The sequence below is a fragment of the Onychomys torridus genome, chromosome 11, assembly GCF_903995425.1.
Source record: "Onychomys torridus chromosome 11, mOncTor1.1, whole genome shotgun sequence".
In the NCBI taxonomy this organism is placed as follows: Eukaryota; Metazoa; Chordata; class Mammalia; order Rodentia; family Cricetidae; genus Onychomys; species Onychomys torridus.
This window is the reverse complement of record NC_050453.1, coordinates 12,317,863-12,331,568: the sequence shown is the minus strand read 5'-3', so window position 1 is coordinate 12,331,568 and position 13,706 is coordinate 12,317,863. Positions and strand designations below refer to the sequence as shown.

Genomic DNA, 13,706 nt, shown 5'->3' with positions numbered 1-13,706 from the left:
AAGTAGGCCCAGGTGGGCAGACACCTTACCATTACCATCATCTAAGTGGAATGAAGGGTATAGAGTGAGCCTTTTCTATTTGTGGAAGAGCTTGGATAAGGCTCTTCCCTCCCTGTAAATGTAAATAACTTTAGGGAAATTATACATAGTAGCCGTTACTGCTGACAGCCCTTCTTGGGCACAAGACATCATTTCTGATCTGTTTTGCTTCTGAAAGCACATGCTTATTTTTATTTCTATTTTTCTTAATTTTATTAGATTTATTCATTTTTCAAAATTTCATGTGTGAGTCTTTTGCCTACATGTATGTATGTGTTCTACATGCATACTACCACTGTTAAGTATAATTTTCTTTTCTTTTGGTTTTTCTAGACAGGGTTTCTCTGTGTAGCTTTGGAGGCTGTCCTAGATCTTGTTCTGTAGACCAGGATGGCCTTGAACTCACAGAGATCCGCCTAGCTCTGCCTCCCGAGTGCTGGGATTAAAGGCGTGTGCCACCACTGCCCGGCAGGTACAGTTTTCTATAGGCTTTTTTCAAAGCACAGACTGAAGAAAGGCATTAAGAAATTTAACTATGTTAGCATGAAGTTTCTCCTAGAAGACCCCATTACAGAGCAGAGTCATCTGAACAGCCTGAGCTGTGGTCTGTGTGTTAGACGGCAGCAGTGCCGGCTGTCTCTGGGAGAACAATTAGAGGTGTGTGGAAGCATCAGATCAGCTGTCCATGAACAGAAGATAGTGCACTAATTTCATTATTTATCTAATAAATTTTATATAATTGCATGAGCCTTTTTGCAGAAGAACACAACTAAATGAAGTACTCCCATTTCTTTCCTAAGATTTCTAAGGTGTTTCTTACCTTTCTGAAGTCTGTCTGAGGCCAGTGAGATGTACTCATTCCATAGGTGTTGCCTGTGTCTAACCAGTCCACGACCATGCAGGCAGGCTTAGGGATTTTTGTGTATGCTCAGAATTACTCCTATCCCATTAAGTTTTGTCAATGAAACACTGCAGTGAAGGCCATCTCCCACTCTTCATTTTCTGTGTTGTCTTCATATTTAAACTAGGGAGTAAGGATAGGAGCCGGGTGTGGTGTTTTGTGCCTATCATCTAGCACATGGGGACTGAACTTGGAGGGTTGCCTTGAGTGTGAGGTCAGCCTGGGCTATACGATGAGACCCTGTCCCCCCAAATAAACACCAAACCCACAAAAAAAGTTAACACATTTTAAAACTATTTTTTTGTAATAGCATTATTATAATATTCAGATAAAATTTACCTACTATTTGGTGATTCTTGATTTATAGAGACTCTATCTAGGATTTATAAGTTTTTGATTTATAAAGTGGTGGCATTTTTGTGACCACATTCCAGTTTACAACATTTTCATTGCCTTCTACCCCCAGTTTCCTCAACACCTGTTCACTGTCAATCAGATGCTCATTTTGGAAGGTGCTGAATCCTGTTCTCCATATTCTTCATTGTTGAAAGTAGGATAGTACATTGCTGAATGGAAAGGAAAGATACCAGCTGAAAAACCCTACATAAGTGTTGTGTTCTGTGTGTGGCTTAACTTACTGCACACACTGGATTAAGACTGACCATTGAGGGTTGGGATGCTGCTCTCTTTTGGGTGGGCTTTTAGTTTTGTGTTATTTTGGTTTTTTTGGAGGGGGCGGTCTGTGTGTAGTATATGTGTGCCTGTTGCATGCACCTAGGTTTTGGGTGCATGTGTCCATGCACACAGATTTGGAGGCCAGGCAGACTGTGGAGTGTGTCCAGTTGCAGCAGCCTCTACTTTATGACTGGAGACAGGCTCTGAACCGGAACCTCAGCATCTGGGATTGGGCCTCCTCTGCCCTTCTCCCCCTGTGCAGTCATGCACAGCTGTTTACACGGGTGCTGGGTGTTCAAATTCAGCTTGCAGAGAAAGCACGCTTACCCACTGAGCCAGGTGTCCAGCCTGGCCTTTAGTTTTAAAAATTTAATTGGTGAATGGAAATGTTTCAAACACTCAAATCGCTCTTAGAGTTTGATGTTGCCATTCCCTCTAGTACTGACTTCTAAGAATACATCATGCAAACTAGGATGAGGAATAGAGTAGGAAATTAGGCTTTAATAATCTAATAATTGAATCTATGAATACTAAGCTATAAATTAGTAGTAACTGAAGGATTTTCTGGTCTACTCTCAAACTTCTTAAGCTTCAGAATAACAAAATACTTAAAAATTTTTCAGTCCTTTTCTACAAGTTCATATTGAGATATAAGGTATATACATATAAAGTGTGGACATGCTGTAGTACTGATTTCATGGTAGCTTAGAATTGGGCTTCCTTGAGTAACATGAATTTTTAACATTCTTGCCTTAATCTGCTTTTATGGTGTCTGGGGAGTATGGGGTGCAGATTTATCTTGGATATAATTAAATATATAGTCACAGAGAATAACACCAAGCTAGGTGTGGTGACACTTGCCTATAATCTCCATACTCAGGAACCTAAGGACATCCTAAAAAACCAAAAAAGGAATACCACAGTGTTTGAGAGTGCTAGAAAGCACAATGTGCACTGCCTGCCTGCTTGCTAAGTTTCAGGAAGCCTGAGTTTCTTCACGCTGGAACTGTTGCTGGCCTGAGTTTTCTTGTGGATTCTCTGTTCCAGGCACTTTATTGCCCCGGTTGCCGTCCGAACCAGGGATGACGTTACTCACTATCAGAATTGAGAGAATCGGACTGAAAGATGCAGGGCAGTGCATCGATCCCTACATTACAGTCAGCGTGAAGGGTGAGGAGCTCTGGGGTGGTCTCTCTTCTGCAGATGTCATACTGCTTTCCACTTGGAGCAGTTGTTCTTAGAGCGGTGGCTCCCATGTCTGTAGCAGCTCATTGTAATTCCTTCTGTAATGATAGGAAGTCCCTGGAATTGGTCTTTACTCCTTCAGAGAACGCTTCTGATATATTTAATAAACATTTTTAATGTATAGCTTAGACTCACTTTTGCTTTTGAGCTTGTCTTTGTTTCTTTTTAAATTTCATACTCCAGACCCATCTAGGGAGCTGTCTAGTCATGCACAGTCCCCTTAGCAGCAGAGACAGTGTCCAGGATACAGAATTATCCTCCTCTTCCACAGGGATGTAGTTTGAATAGCCCTCTGATTCCTACAGCAGGTTTCTATAAGGTGGGTGCTGCAGTGGAGGATGGAAGTAAAGACCAGGAAGAGGTCTGTCCATATATCCAGACTCTGAGAGCCATTGCAGGACAGGAAAGAAAGTTGTCAGAGTTAGAAAGTGTAATCATTCCTGTCCCCCCCCCAACAGAGTGTCCACATGGTTGAATTATTTTGTTTTTGCTGAACCTAGTATACAGGACTTTCTTTTCAAAGCACTTAGTCTTTAAAAGTAATTTTAGGTGTCAGGCATGACGAAGCATGCCTGTGATCCTCAGTTTCTAGGCAGCTGAGGCAAGAGAATCACTTGAGCCCAACTTTGGGGAATACACAAGACACTGTTTAAAAGAAATTAATAAGAACATTTATTATTGAATCAGTAAGGATAAAGTCATTATTATCTAGAAACAACTCCAGTTAGTACAATTAACATTGAGCTGCAGTGTGAAGCTAACCAAAGAGCCAGATGTGGGCTGAAAGAAAGTGGGGGCAGCTTGCATCATTTGTGGAAACAAACTCACACCCATAGGTTCCTTAGTGACAATTAACCTAACAAGGAGTTTAGCCACAGAGAATGGCAGCACTAGGGAGGATGATACTTTAAAGCAGTGATTCTCAGCCTTCATAACGCTGCCACCCTGTAATACAGCTCCTCATGGTGTGCTGACCCCAGCCATAGCATTATTTCACTGCTACTTCCTAACTGTAATCGTGCTATCATTATGAATCATAATGTAAATATCTGATAGGCAGGATATCTGATATGTGACCCCTTATTTGTTAAATAAGCCTAGTGAAGAATTTGATTAAGTGGGGTTCCTGGATCCAGGAAATTAATGCATGCCATCTGGTTGTGGTAAATCAGTTATGTCTTAGGAAACAGAACCAAAACGTAGGTTCTACTTAGAGACTTAACTGATGAAAGGGATTTCTTTGGCAGCTCCCATGCCCATCTGACTTGAGTACAGAAGAGGAGTTCTGACTGAATTCTAGATTTAAAGTTTTTTCATCCATCCCCTTGATCAATGTTGCAAAATAGGGGCTGAGGGTCCCATTGTAGCAAGCTATACTCAGTCCAGATTCTCTCTACACATAATAGAGAGGCCTGTGTTCTCAGGAAACAGGAAGTTCTTTCCCCTCTTAAAGATCAAATTTGACCTCTTGCAAACTTACTTTTCTCCCTCTCTGTGGTCTCCCACCTCTCACTTCAACTGCCTCCACACACCCATGGACAGCAGCAGTTCCAAAGGCCCTGTTCACACAGGGAGGCATCCCTGTGAATCCTGAAACCCCTCCCCCATCCCACTTCTGCAGGAAATGTGGCCTTGGTAGTCTTAAATGTGATTGCCTCTAAGTGGAAACTTGTTTCTCTCTAGATTTGAATGGCATAGATTTAACTCCTGTACAAGATACTCCTGTGGCTTCAAGGAAAGAAGATACATATGTTCATTTTAATGTGGACATTGAGCTCCAGAAACATGTTGAAAAATTAACCAAAGGTTTGTGACCATAATCTTTGTTTTCCTATGGACAGCACTCACTTGGGAGGGTGTGCACAGTGGTCCCACCGTAGTTGACATCTGGCAGAAGTCAGTGTCACCTGGTTAGTTGATTTGAAGAAATCCAAATAGTAATGTTTTTTACATGTTAAAATTAGGTGGTGTGTTATTTGGTTGTATAATGACACCAGAATATAATGTTCTTTAATAGTAAAATTTTAGGCCTGGGAGATGGCTCAGTGGGAGGACCTGAGTGAGCTAGGCTCACTGCACCATGTAAACGCCAGGCATAGCAGCTTGCCAGGGCTGGGAGCTAAAGACAGATGAGGTTTGCTACTCAGCCAGACTAGCTCCAGGTTCAGTTAAAAAAAAAAAACCCTATCTCAAAAAGTGATGTGGGAAACGGATTAAGGAAGATACTGACATTAACCTCTTGCTTGCTGCATGCACACACGCACACACACGCACGCGCGCACAGCAGCTTTTCTCTTTTTGGTGAGTGGGGAAGCTGGAACTCCGGTGCTCTAATCCCTTCCTTCCACTTGGATCCACTGAGTTGAAAAGTACCAGAATTTGCAGTTTGTAGGAGGGAAGGTAGGAAGAGAGAGAGCCGCCTTAAATTTAGCACAGTGCTGTTGCAGTGCCAGCCTAGCCCAGGTCTTCGCAGTAATTCTTGCAGTTGCCATTTGCCCACCTCTGTTGGTGTTCTCTACAGAGAAGCCCTCAGAGTCCCTTCTCTCTCGTGAGGCCCAGCTGCAGTTTGAGATGCCAAGCTTTGTAGGAAGTGCGTGTGGAGTGAGTGCCTTTAGAAATAGTCCTGCAGCCTCTAGTGTTGCTGCCGTTCTTCTCAAATCCGGGATTGTGGCAGAGGCAGCCCCAGAACCCTGACAGATGAGCCATGGTGTGGCCTCAGCAGTGTGTTTCTTCAAGTCCTCCAGGTAATTCTGGTAGACTCCAGAACTTGAAACTCCCTGGGTTAGAAGTGTTTGTATCAGAAGGTGCTGGGTACGTAAGGAGGAGATTGCAACACCAGGCGTGCCTTCTCCCCATTGCCTTGCGGCCTGTTTGTGAGGTGAAGGAAGACAGTGGTGGTCCTTGGGCTAACAACCTTCCTTACTGTGCTTTGCTCTTTCCTGATGGCTGATGAGTTGTTGAACTATTCAGGACTCCACTGTTCCTTTTCTCCACTTTTGAACTTAATACTCGTCACGGTAGTTCTAAGTGATGCTAATGCTAATGCACTTTCACCTTCATAAGCTTTCAGTTAGTCATCTTAGGCTATCCTTATTTTACATTTGTAACAAATGTGTGGAGGACAGAACTCCTCATACCAACACTGCGGTAAACATCGTTTTCTGATAATGCAGATAAGTAAGAAAGAACAGTGGTGATGTTTGGACTTAGGTTTCCAAGCATAGTTTGTTAATGTTTCTGGCCTCAAGAGAGTCATGATGAGATAGTGAGACTGAGAAATGGGATCTGATATTAGATGTAGGAGTGAAGAGACACGACACCTGGTGAATCTGGTAGGGTCCTATGCCCAGGAAAATTGGTCTCCAGTAGCCTACGTTTTGGGATGCTTTTATGTGAGAAAGTAAAGGCTAAGTGTGCCTCTTCCTTTCTTCCTTCCTTCCTTCCTCCCTTTCTTTCTTTCTTTTTCTTTCTTCTCTCTTTCTCTCTCTCTCTCTCTCTCTCTCTCTCTCTCTCTCTCTCTCTCTCTCATATGCTTGATTTGTGAGATGCTCTGTTTGTACCCAAGTGCCAGGGCTGTTCATGTATTTCAGAACATTGTTAAACTCCATCTTTTCACTAAAGTAGACGTCTGTTATAGTCTTGACAGGATCCAGTACCACCCCGGTTAAAGCAGAATTAAGTAGCAGCTGATTGAGTGAGGCATCAACTTCCATTGGTTTCCACGCCTTTTTAGAAATCAGTTTTGGGCTATACTGGTACCTAATCTTGTTTTTCCCTTCAGGATACAGAGCTTATCCGTCTGTCTTTGGAGATTTATAACTATGTAACTTCCTCATAAATGATTATCGTTGCCTTTATACCCATTCTTCCATAGCACATGTTGATGTAGATGTCAGCAGTGACAGGGGTAAAGTACATAGCTTTGGACTCTAAAGCAGATATTAGGTGACATGTAATAGCATGTGGCTTGTGTTGTGTAGATTTGGGGGTTTGTACGTGACTTGTATTGTGTGGATTTGGGGGTATGTTCCAGGAGGAAGCAAAGCTGGTCCAGCTTGAATATTTTAAAAAGGAACCTTCACTGCCAGTCTGCCTAGTACATGTGACTTATCTCTGTGGACTGTGTTCCTCTTCTGAAATTTTCCCAGTGTGTGGTTGTGTTAGTCAGGGTTTCTATTGCTGGGATGAAACACCATGACCAAAAAGCAAGTTGGGGAGGAAAGGGTTTATTTGGCTTACACTTCCACATCACTGTTCATAATCAAAAAAAGACAAGGCAGCAACCTGGAGGCAAGAGCTGATGCAGAGGCCATGGAAGGGTGTTGTTTACTGGCTCACTCACCATGGATGGCTTGCTCAGTCTGCTTTCTTATAAGAACCCAGGACCACCAGCCCAGAGATGATACCAACTACAGTGGGCTGAGCCCTCCCCATCAATCACTAATTAAGAAAATGCCTTAAAAAAAAAAAAGAAATGCCTTACAGTCCTGCCTACAACCCAATCTTTTGGAGGCATATTCTCCAGATAAGACGAGATCGAGCGTGTTCAGGGTGGTATGGCTGTAGACTGGAGGCATATTCTTAATTGAGATTCTCTCCTCTCAGATGACTTTAGCATATGTCAAGTTGACATAAAACTATCCAGCACAATGGTGTATATGACTTTGTGTGTGTGGGTTCACATGTGTGCAAGTGCACCAACATGTATGTACACATGTATGTTGAGGCCCAAGGCTGACAATAGGAGTATTCTTCAATTACTCTTTCTTACTCATTGAGACATCTTTCTCAGTTGAACTCAGAGCTCACTGATAAAGCTAGTCTAGCTAACCAACTTGCTTCAGGAATTTTGGCTCCTCCCTCCAAGCTCTGGAATTGCAGGCAGGCCACCACAGCACAGTCATTTACATGGGTTCTGGGGAATCTGGATTCCAGTCCTCACACTTGCCTAACAAGTGCTTTACCCACTGAGCCATCTTGGCCCTATTCCATGCTCTTAGTGATGGATACTCTTGAGCCAGTCTTGCTCAGGACATTGTAGGATTAGCTGAAGAGAGAAATGGTAGACTTTGGAGTTGGTACTCAAGCAACCAGCAGTCATACCTCATCAGACTGTCAGGCTGCTTTGTGGATTATGCAAACCATTGCTTGTTCCTGTGCTTCTGGTGAGTCAAGAAAGCTCATTAGCATAGAAGCTGCTGCCTGTGGTTCATGTGTCTTTCAATTTCCTAGGTGCGGCCATCTTCTTTGAATTCAAACATTATAAGCCTAAAAAGAGGTTTACCAGCACCAAGTGTTTTGCCTTCATGGAGATGGATGAAATTAAACCTGGGCCAATTGTAATAGAATTGTAAGTTTGGGGCATGGCAAATGGAACGAGGGGGTCAATCAGAGTATTTTAAACAATAATCTTTCTGTTGTGGTTCCAGATACAAGAAACCCACTGACTTTAAAAGAAAAAAATTACAATTATTGACCAAGAAACCACTTTATCTTCATCTACATCAGACTTTGCACAAGGAATGAATGATCCTGATACAAATAACCGGAACTTGTGTGAATTTTACCACTCAGAAACTGTCACAGCTCTGTGTAGCATATCACTCTTCAACAGGCAGGAAATGAGCCCTACCCATGCCATTTGGCCAGCAAGTCCATTACAGAGCCGGACCCCAGAACTCAAGCGCTCAGCACATCACTGACCTATCATCACTCCTTTGGGTACAGGTTTAGTGTAGATCTTGGAACATTTTTACTTTTATTCATTGTGCAATTAATTGTCTATTTCTCATTGCCACTGCTCCTGCCCTGCTTCCCGGACAGCACTGTTGTGGTAGGTGTGCTGAATTTCAGACAGTGCAGCAATAAGAATGTGCTAGAGTTTCCATTTCTGCTCACTTTGCTCCAATGTGCTCTTCTGGCTGGAATGTCACTCTCTGGGTTGAGGCGGGCAGAATCGCTCTGTGAGGGACTGGACTCGTTACAGTGCCTAGGAAAGTATCCGGGAGCGTATAGGTACTCATTAGACGTGGCCTAGCTGATGCCATAGATCTCCTGCATGGAAAGTGTGCCCTGACCAGATGAGAAACCCACATGGAATGTTCCTCGGATGACCAGATTGTTTCCCTGAAGTGAGCACGTAGTCAGGTGGATTATCTGCTCTTCTCTGTCATATTCTTCCTGGTAGAGTCTAGGGTTAACGTTGGAACCGTCTCGGAATAACTCCAGGTTTTTAAATGTGTTTACAATATCCCTGAAATGACATCATTAAGAAGAGTTGAGTCAGATGTTAAGATACTGCAGATAACTGCTGCTTTCCTGACAACCATTGTGAGACCTTAAGACCGCATACCTCTCCTTAGTATGCAAAATCTGGAAAGATAGTTTATTGTTTTTAATATAGGTAGATAGAATCGCCATTTATTTCCTATTTAGATATACAGTCCTTCATTCCTTTTGAAAATATGCAGGTCATTAGTTTATTTTAAATTGACTACTTACTTTTGATGTAACGAGGCATAAATAAGACTTTCATAGCACATGATGAATAGTTGTTACACAGAACATTAAGATTTGTGAGGGGCTTTCTGTGGGTTGCACATAGAACCCACATATTTTAATATTCACTTTTTAATGAACAGTGCATGAGGGACTGCACTGTCAGTCCTGGGCCTGTTTTTAAACAGTATAACCTCATCACACCATTCAATGTATTTGCTCTTTCAAGTAATCTCAATGAAGATGTTTTAAGCTTCCCCTTCAAGAGATCTAGTCTTGACTTTCAGCACCCACTAGGTCACTGTTTACTAGATGGATGTTAATAAAAAATGGTATTCAGCCTAAAAAATCCGCAACCAAATTAATCTTGATTGGATTAATTCCAAATGCTGAAATAATTCCATCTACAGTAGCTCTAGGAGATGAAGAATATGCCTTAAATTAACTCATTGTCTGACTCTTAAGCTTTGGGTTGTGGATCCCAAGACTGTAAGCTCCTCAAGGAGCAAGAGCCACATCTCTGGTTCATGTAAAGGTTCTAAGGTGCTTAGCAGTACTCTGAACCTGGGGAGTACTCAGTACCCTGGGCAGTACTCTGGACCTGGGGGGTATTCAGTACCTGGGGAGTACTCTGTACCCTGGGCAGTGCTCTGTACCCAGTGGGTACCCAGTACTTGGGGAATACTCAGTACCCTGGGGAGTACCCAATACCTTCTGTCTGATGTTGCTGACTAGGCCTAAAAAATAATCCCTTAAAACCTACCATTATTAAAATGTAGCAAAGACTATACATTGTCCTTTCTCATTTCTCACAGACCATAAAGTGGCAGTTTTCTGTGCTGCAGCACCAATCCTTCACAAAGTGTGCTTATGTGAACTACAGATGCCTGCCATCAGTGTCCAAGAGCTTTAGTGGACCATCATGTGATAAGCTGAGCTTTAATTCAGATCTGAATGACAAGACTGTCGTAAAGCAGTTAACAGAGAGCATCCCACATTTCACAAGTGAAGTTTCTGTTGCAGTTGCTGAATAATAAATAGCCTTTGCTCTGGCAGAAATGCTTTCAGGCTAAGGTACTGCTCCTAGTGTGAGTTTTGGCTGCTCAGTCCAGAAACAGTTAGTTGGCTAGAGGCAACTTCAGAAACAGGAACTTCTAAAATGTCTAGGTGGTTCAACTGAGGTGTGTGGTCCTCTGCCATCTGTAGACTGACAGCTTGTTATGGGCTTTTGGAGCACAGGATGTTGAGTAGGACTGGGCTGAGGAAACAGTGGTAGACCAGCTCAGAACTGTCCAGCTATGCAGTTTCTCTGTCTTCCTCATGATTTTTATGTTATACAGCAGGATAACCAAAGGGCTTTAGAGGGGGAACACTCTAGTTTTAAGTTTAAAAAAAAAAAAAAAAAAAAAAAACGGTGGGGGTTACTTAGCTTTACTATCTGTCTTCTTAGCTGGTATAATCTTTATGTGCATCTTATCTTAGGTAGCTGAGATAGTGGAGGCAGGAGGATATCAAGTTTGAGAAAGCCTGAACTACATAGGTGAGTCCCTATCTTTAAAAAAATATTAGAAATTATATTAACTTCACTATTTTGTGTCTTGAGGAAGTTGACAGATAAATTCAAGAAGTTGTGTTTGCAATTCAGTCTTATTTTTATATGGTTAAAAAAAAATGACATAGGCTAGGGACTTAAGAGATGGTTCAGGGGTTAAGAGCACTGGCTGTTTTTGCAGAGAACCAAGGTTCAGTCCCAGCACCCACATGGTGGCTCACAATTGCCTGCAACTTCGGTTATAGGGGATCTGGTACCCTCTTCTGGACCCATGAACACCAGACATACATGTGGTACACATACATACATGCAGGTAGAACACATGCATAGAATAAAAATTAATTTTTTAATGATATCCATTTTCCTGTGGCTTTTTCTTACAATATAAAATCTTCTGTAATCCCAGATTGGGGCCAGGCATATTGAACTCTTCCTGGAGGCCTTCCAGCCTCCCTTGGAACGTCCTGCATTCAGAGAGCCTGTCTTTGTATAGTATGTCTTCAACTGTTGATGATTTTATTTCACATTGAAGCTTTTGCTCATTTTTCAGAATCCCCATGGATTTAACATTCCAACAATGACATGATATGTCCTAGGTGTCAATATCATGACTTTAGTATCACAGTAAGCAGTTGTCACCTTTTATAACTTTACATATTCTGGCTGTTACAGAATGTGCTGCTAAGGTTACTACTGTAAACAGTCTAAACCCGTTGTTTTAAAGGCAGTGTAAAATGGGTGCAAGACTGCATACAATGCAATACAGATTTCTAGACTTAACCTGATTTATAAATAAAAGCACCAATATTTGGTTAATTTCTGAATAGTATGTTAAAGAATTGAACTGGGCAAGGTAACTCAAGCCTGAAATTCCAGCCTCTCAGGGGCTGTGACAGGAGGATCACTGAGCGTCTGAGGCCAGGCTGGGCTACAAAATGAGACCCTGTCTCAAAACCACCATATAATCGAGTTCAGCCCATAGGTAAGTCCTAGTTTGCATCATCCTTCCTTATGGCACCTTCCTGATTCTTTCTTGTCATATTCCTTGAAAATCAGCTGCAAGGTAGTATGAGATATAATAGGATGAATATACATTTTTAAAAAGAAATGACCTTACAGTCCGGCACATGGTTTTTATCTTGTTATCTACCCTTAGTGCAAGAATGGTTTTAAAAGCAACAAATTATCAGATCAAATAATTTTATATATACATTTTCCCCATGTTTCAAAGGGTGTGTGTGTGTGTGTAGGTCAGAGGCCAGCTTGTGGGATTTGGTTTTCTTTGCTGTGTGGATAAAGGGAGCTGTCAGGTTTGACATTCTTTTTCCCCCCTCAGTTTTTGAGACAGGCTCTTTGTAACCCTGGCTGTCCTGTAACTCAGAGATCCACCTGCCTCTGCCTCCCAGATGCTGGGATTAAAGGTGTGTGCCATCACATCCAGCCCCAGGTAATTCTTGTTACTAATGCAAACTTATACTCAGAAGACCGTTCCCAAACAGGCAGTGAGCATCAAGGAGGTGCAGAGGCTAGGATGGGTGGGGCTGCTGACTTATTTGAGTAAGAGGAAGAATCCCCTAGTGCCCACTGGTGACTTCAGAGGGAGCCCTCGGCAGCGCCACGTAGAGTGTGCACACTCACCACTGCAGTCCCAGAAGCCCAGCTGTCAGGTTTCCCAAGTGATACACATGTCAGAACAACCCAAAGAATCAGCAGACACTTGGAAAATATTAATAAACAAAGTTTATGAACTATTACTACAAAGAACTTTAGCAACAGGAGATTTTATGATCCTTGAGTAAATGTTTTTTAGCGTAACAGTCTTTGAGAGACAGAGGGGGAGCTGTAAACACCTTGCTCTGTATCAGCTGGCACACACTAAACCAAGGCCATGGAAATACGTGTTCTTAAAGCATTTCCACAGGAAATGTTCATATGTTATGATATTCTAAATCATTTAGCAATTACATATGCTACATGAACTAAACACAGGTATTCTTTATTGCACATTTCAAAGTTGGAAGGACACTCTAGCTTAAGAGGTGATGTTTACCTAGAAGGGAAAATAGTATTTTTTGTTTGGCTCAAAAATGCACACTGCCAAGGCAGCTTAGTACTAAAAACAAACTTTGTAAAACAAACTTTCAGGTTTTGAAGCCAATGAAATCCTTTGCTGTAATGAATAATGCATTGTCCGCTTTCTCTCTGACTCATGACAGAGGTCAAAGTTAGGGGCTGGGTTTTGAAGCCTGTGAATGGTCCTGGACACTGCTTGGAGAGGCAGGTGGGGCTTCCTCTCTTGGGCCGGAAGGCAGTGAGTCTCTTGCAGCAGGTGGTGGCAGCGGGTAGTCCTGAGGACCATGAATTGGAGGTGGTAATCTGGTACCAGGAATAAAGTACTCTCTTGGACCAAGTGAACCTGGAGGTCTAAATGGTATGTGTCCTGGTAAAAATTCCCGAGGGTCAACAGGCAGGTCCCGTTTTCCAGGCAGAACACCTGGTGCATATTCTCTTATGCCTAATGGTGGATGCATGCCTGGAACTAGAAAACACGAGTCATGTAAATACAAAGCAACATATTTAAATGAGCAATCATTCCAAGCATAGTAACATATTTATTAATTTCTCGGCCCTAGAAAGTCAAGTATGGCACCATTACTTTAAAATAAGGCAAATGAGAATTAGCAAATTTAAATTAGTCTGTGGCCACTAAGCAAAGGACAGGTTTCAACACGGCTCTGCTTAATTTCAAGTTTTCTTTTCACTCTACGATTCTGCATTTCAGAATAGCGCTGTTCA

The 13,706-nt window shown here is 42.3% G+C and overlaps 2 protein-coding genes across 7 annotated transcripts in view; one reads left to right on the top strand and one right to left on the bottom strand.

Annotated features, from left to right (window-relative positions):
* Positions 1 to 10,148, top strand: part of Aida (axin interactor, dorsalization associated) — a 33,071-nt gene extending 22,923 nt beyond the window's left edge. For both annotated transcript variants that reach the window (XM_036202030.1, XM_036202031.1), the window contains 4 exons: positions 2,663 to 2,785; positions 4,544 to 4,666; positions 8,093 to 8,210; positions 8,290 to 10,148. In XM_036202030.1, the coding sequence (XP_036057923.1) occupies positions 2,663 to 2,785; positions 4,544 to 4,666; positions 8,093 to 8,210; positions 8,290 to 8,386 (461 nt within the window). In that variant the 3' untranslated portion in view covers positions 8,387 to 10,148. The remainder of the gene's footprint in view (positions 1 to 2,662; positions 2,786 to 4,543; positions 4,667 to 8,092; positions 8,211 to 8,289) is intronic.
* A 2,482-nt stretch (positions 10,149 to 12,630) lies between these two features.
* Positions 12,631 to 13,706, bottom strand: part of Mia3 (MIA SH3 domain ER export factor 3) — a 43,691-nt gene continuing 42,615 nt past the window's right edge. For all 5 annotated transcript variants that reach the window (XM_036203068.1, XM_036203064.1, XM_036203065.1 and 2 more), the window contains one exon: positions 12,631 to 13,449. In XM_036203068.1, coding sequence (XP_036058961.1) covers positions 13,136 to 13,449 — 314 coding nt within the window. In that variant the 3' untranslated portion in view covers positions 12,631 to 13,135. The remainder of the gene's footprint in view (positions 13,450 to 13,706) is intronic.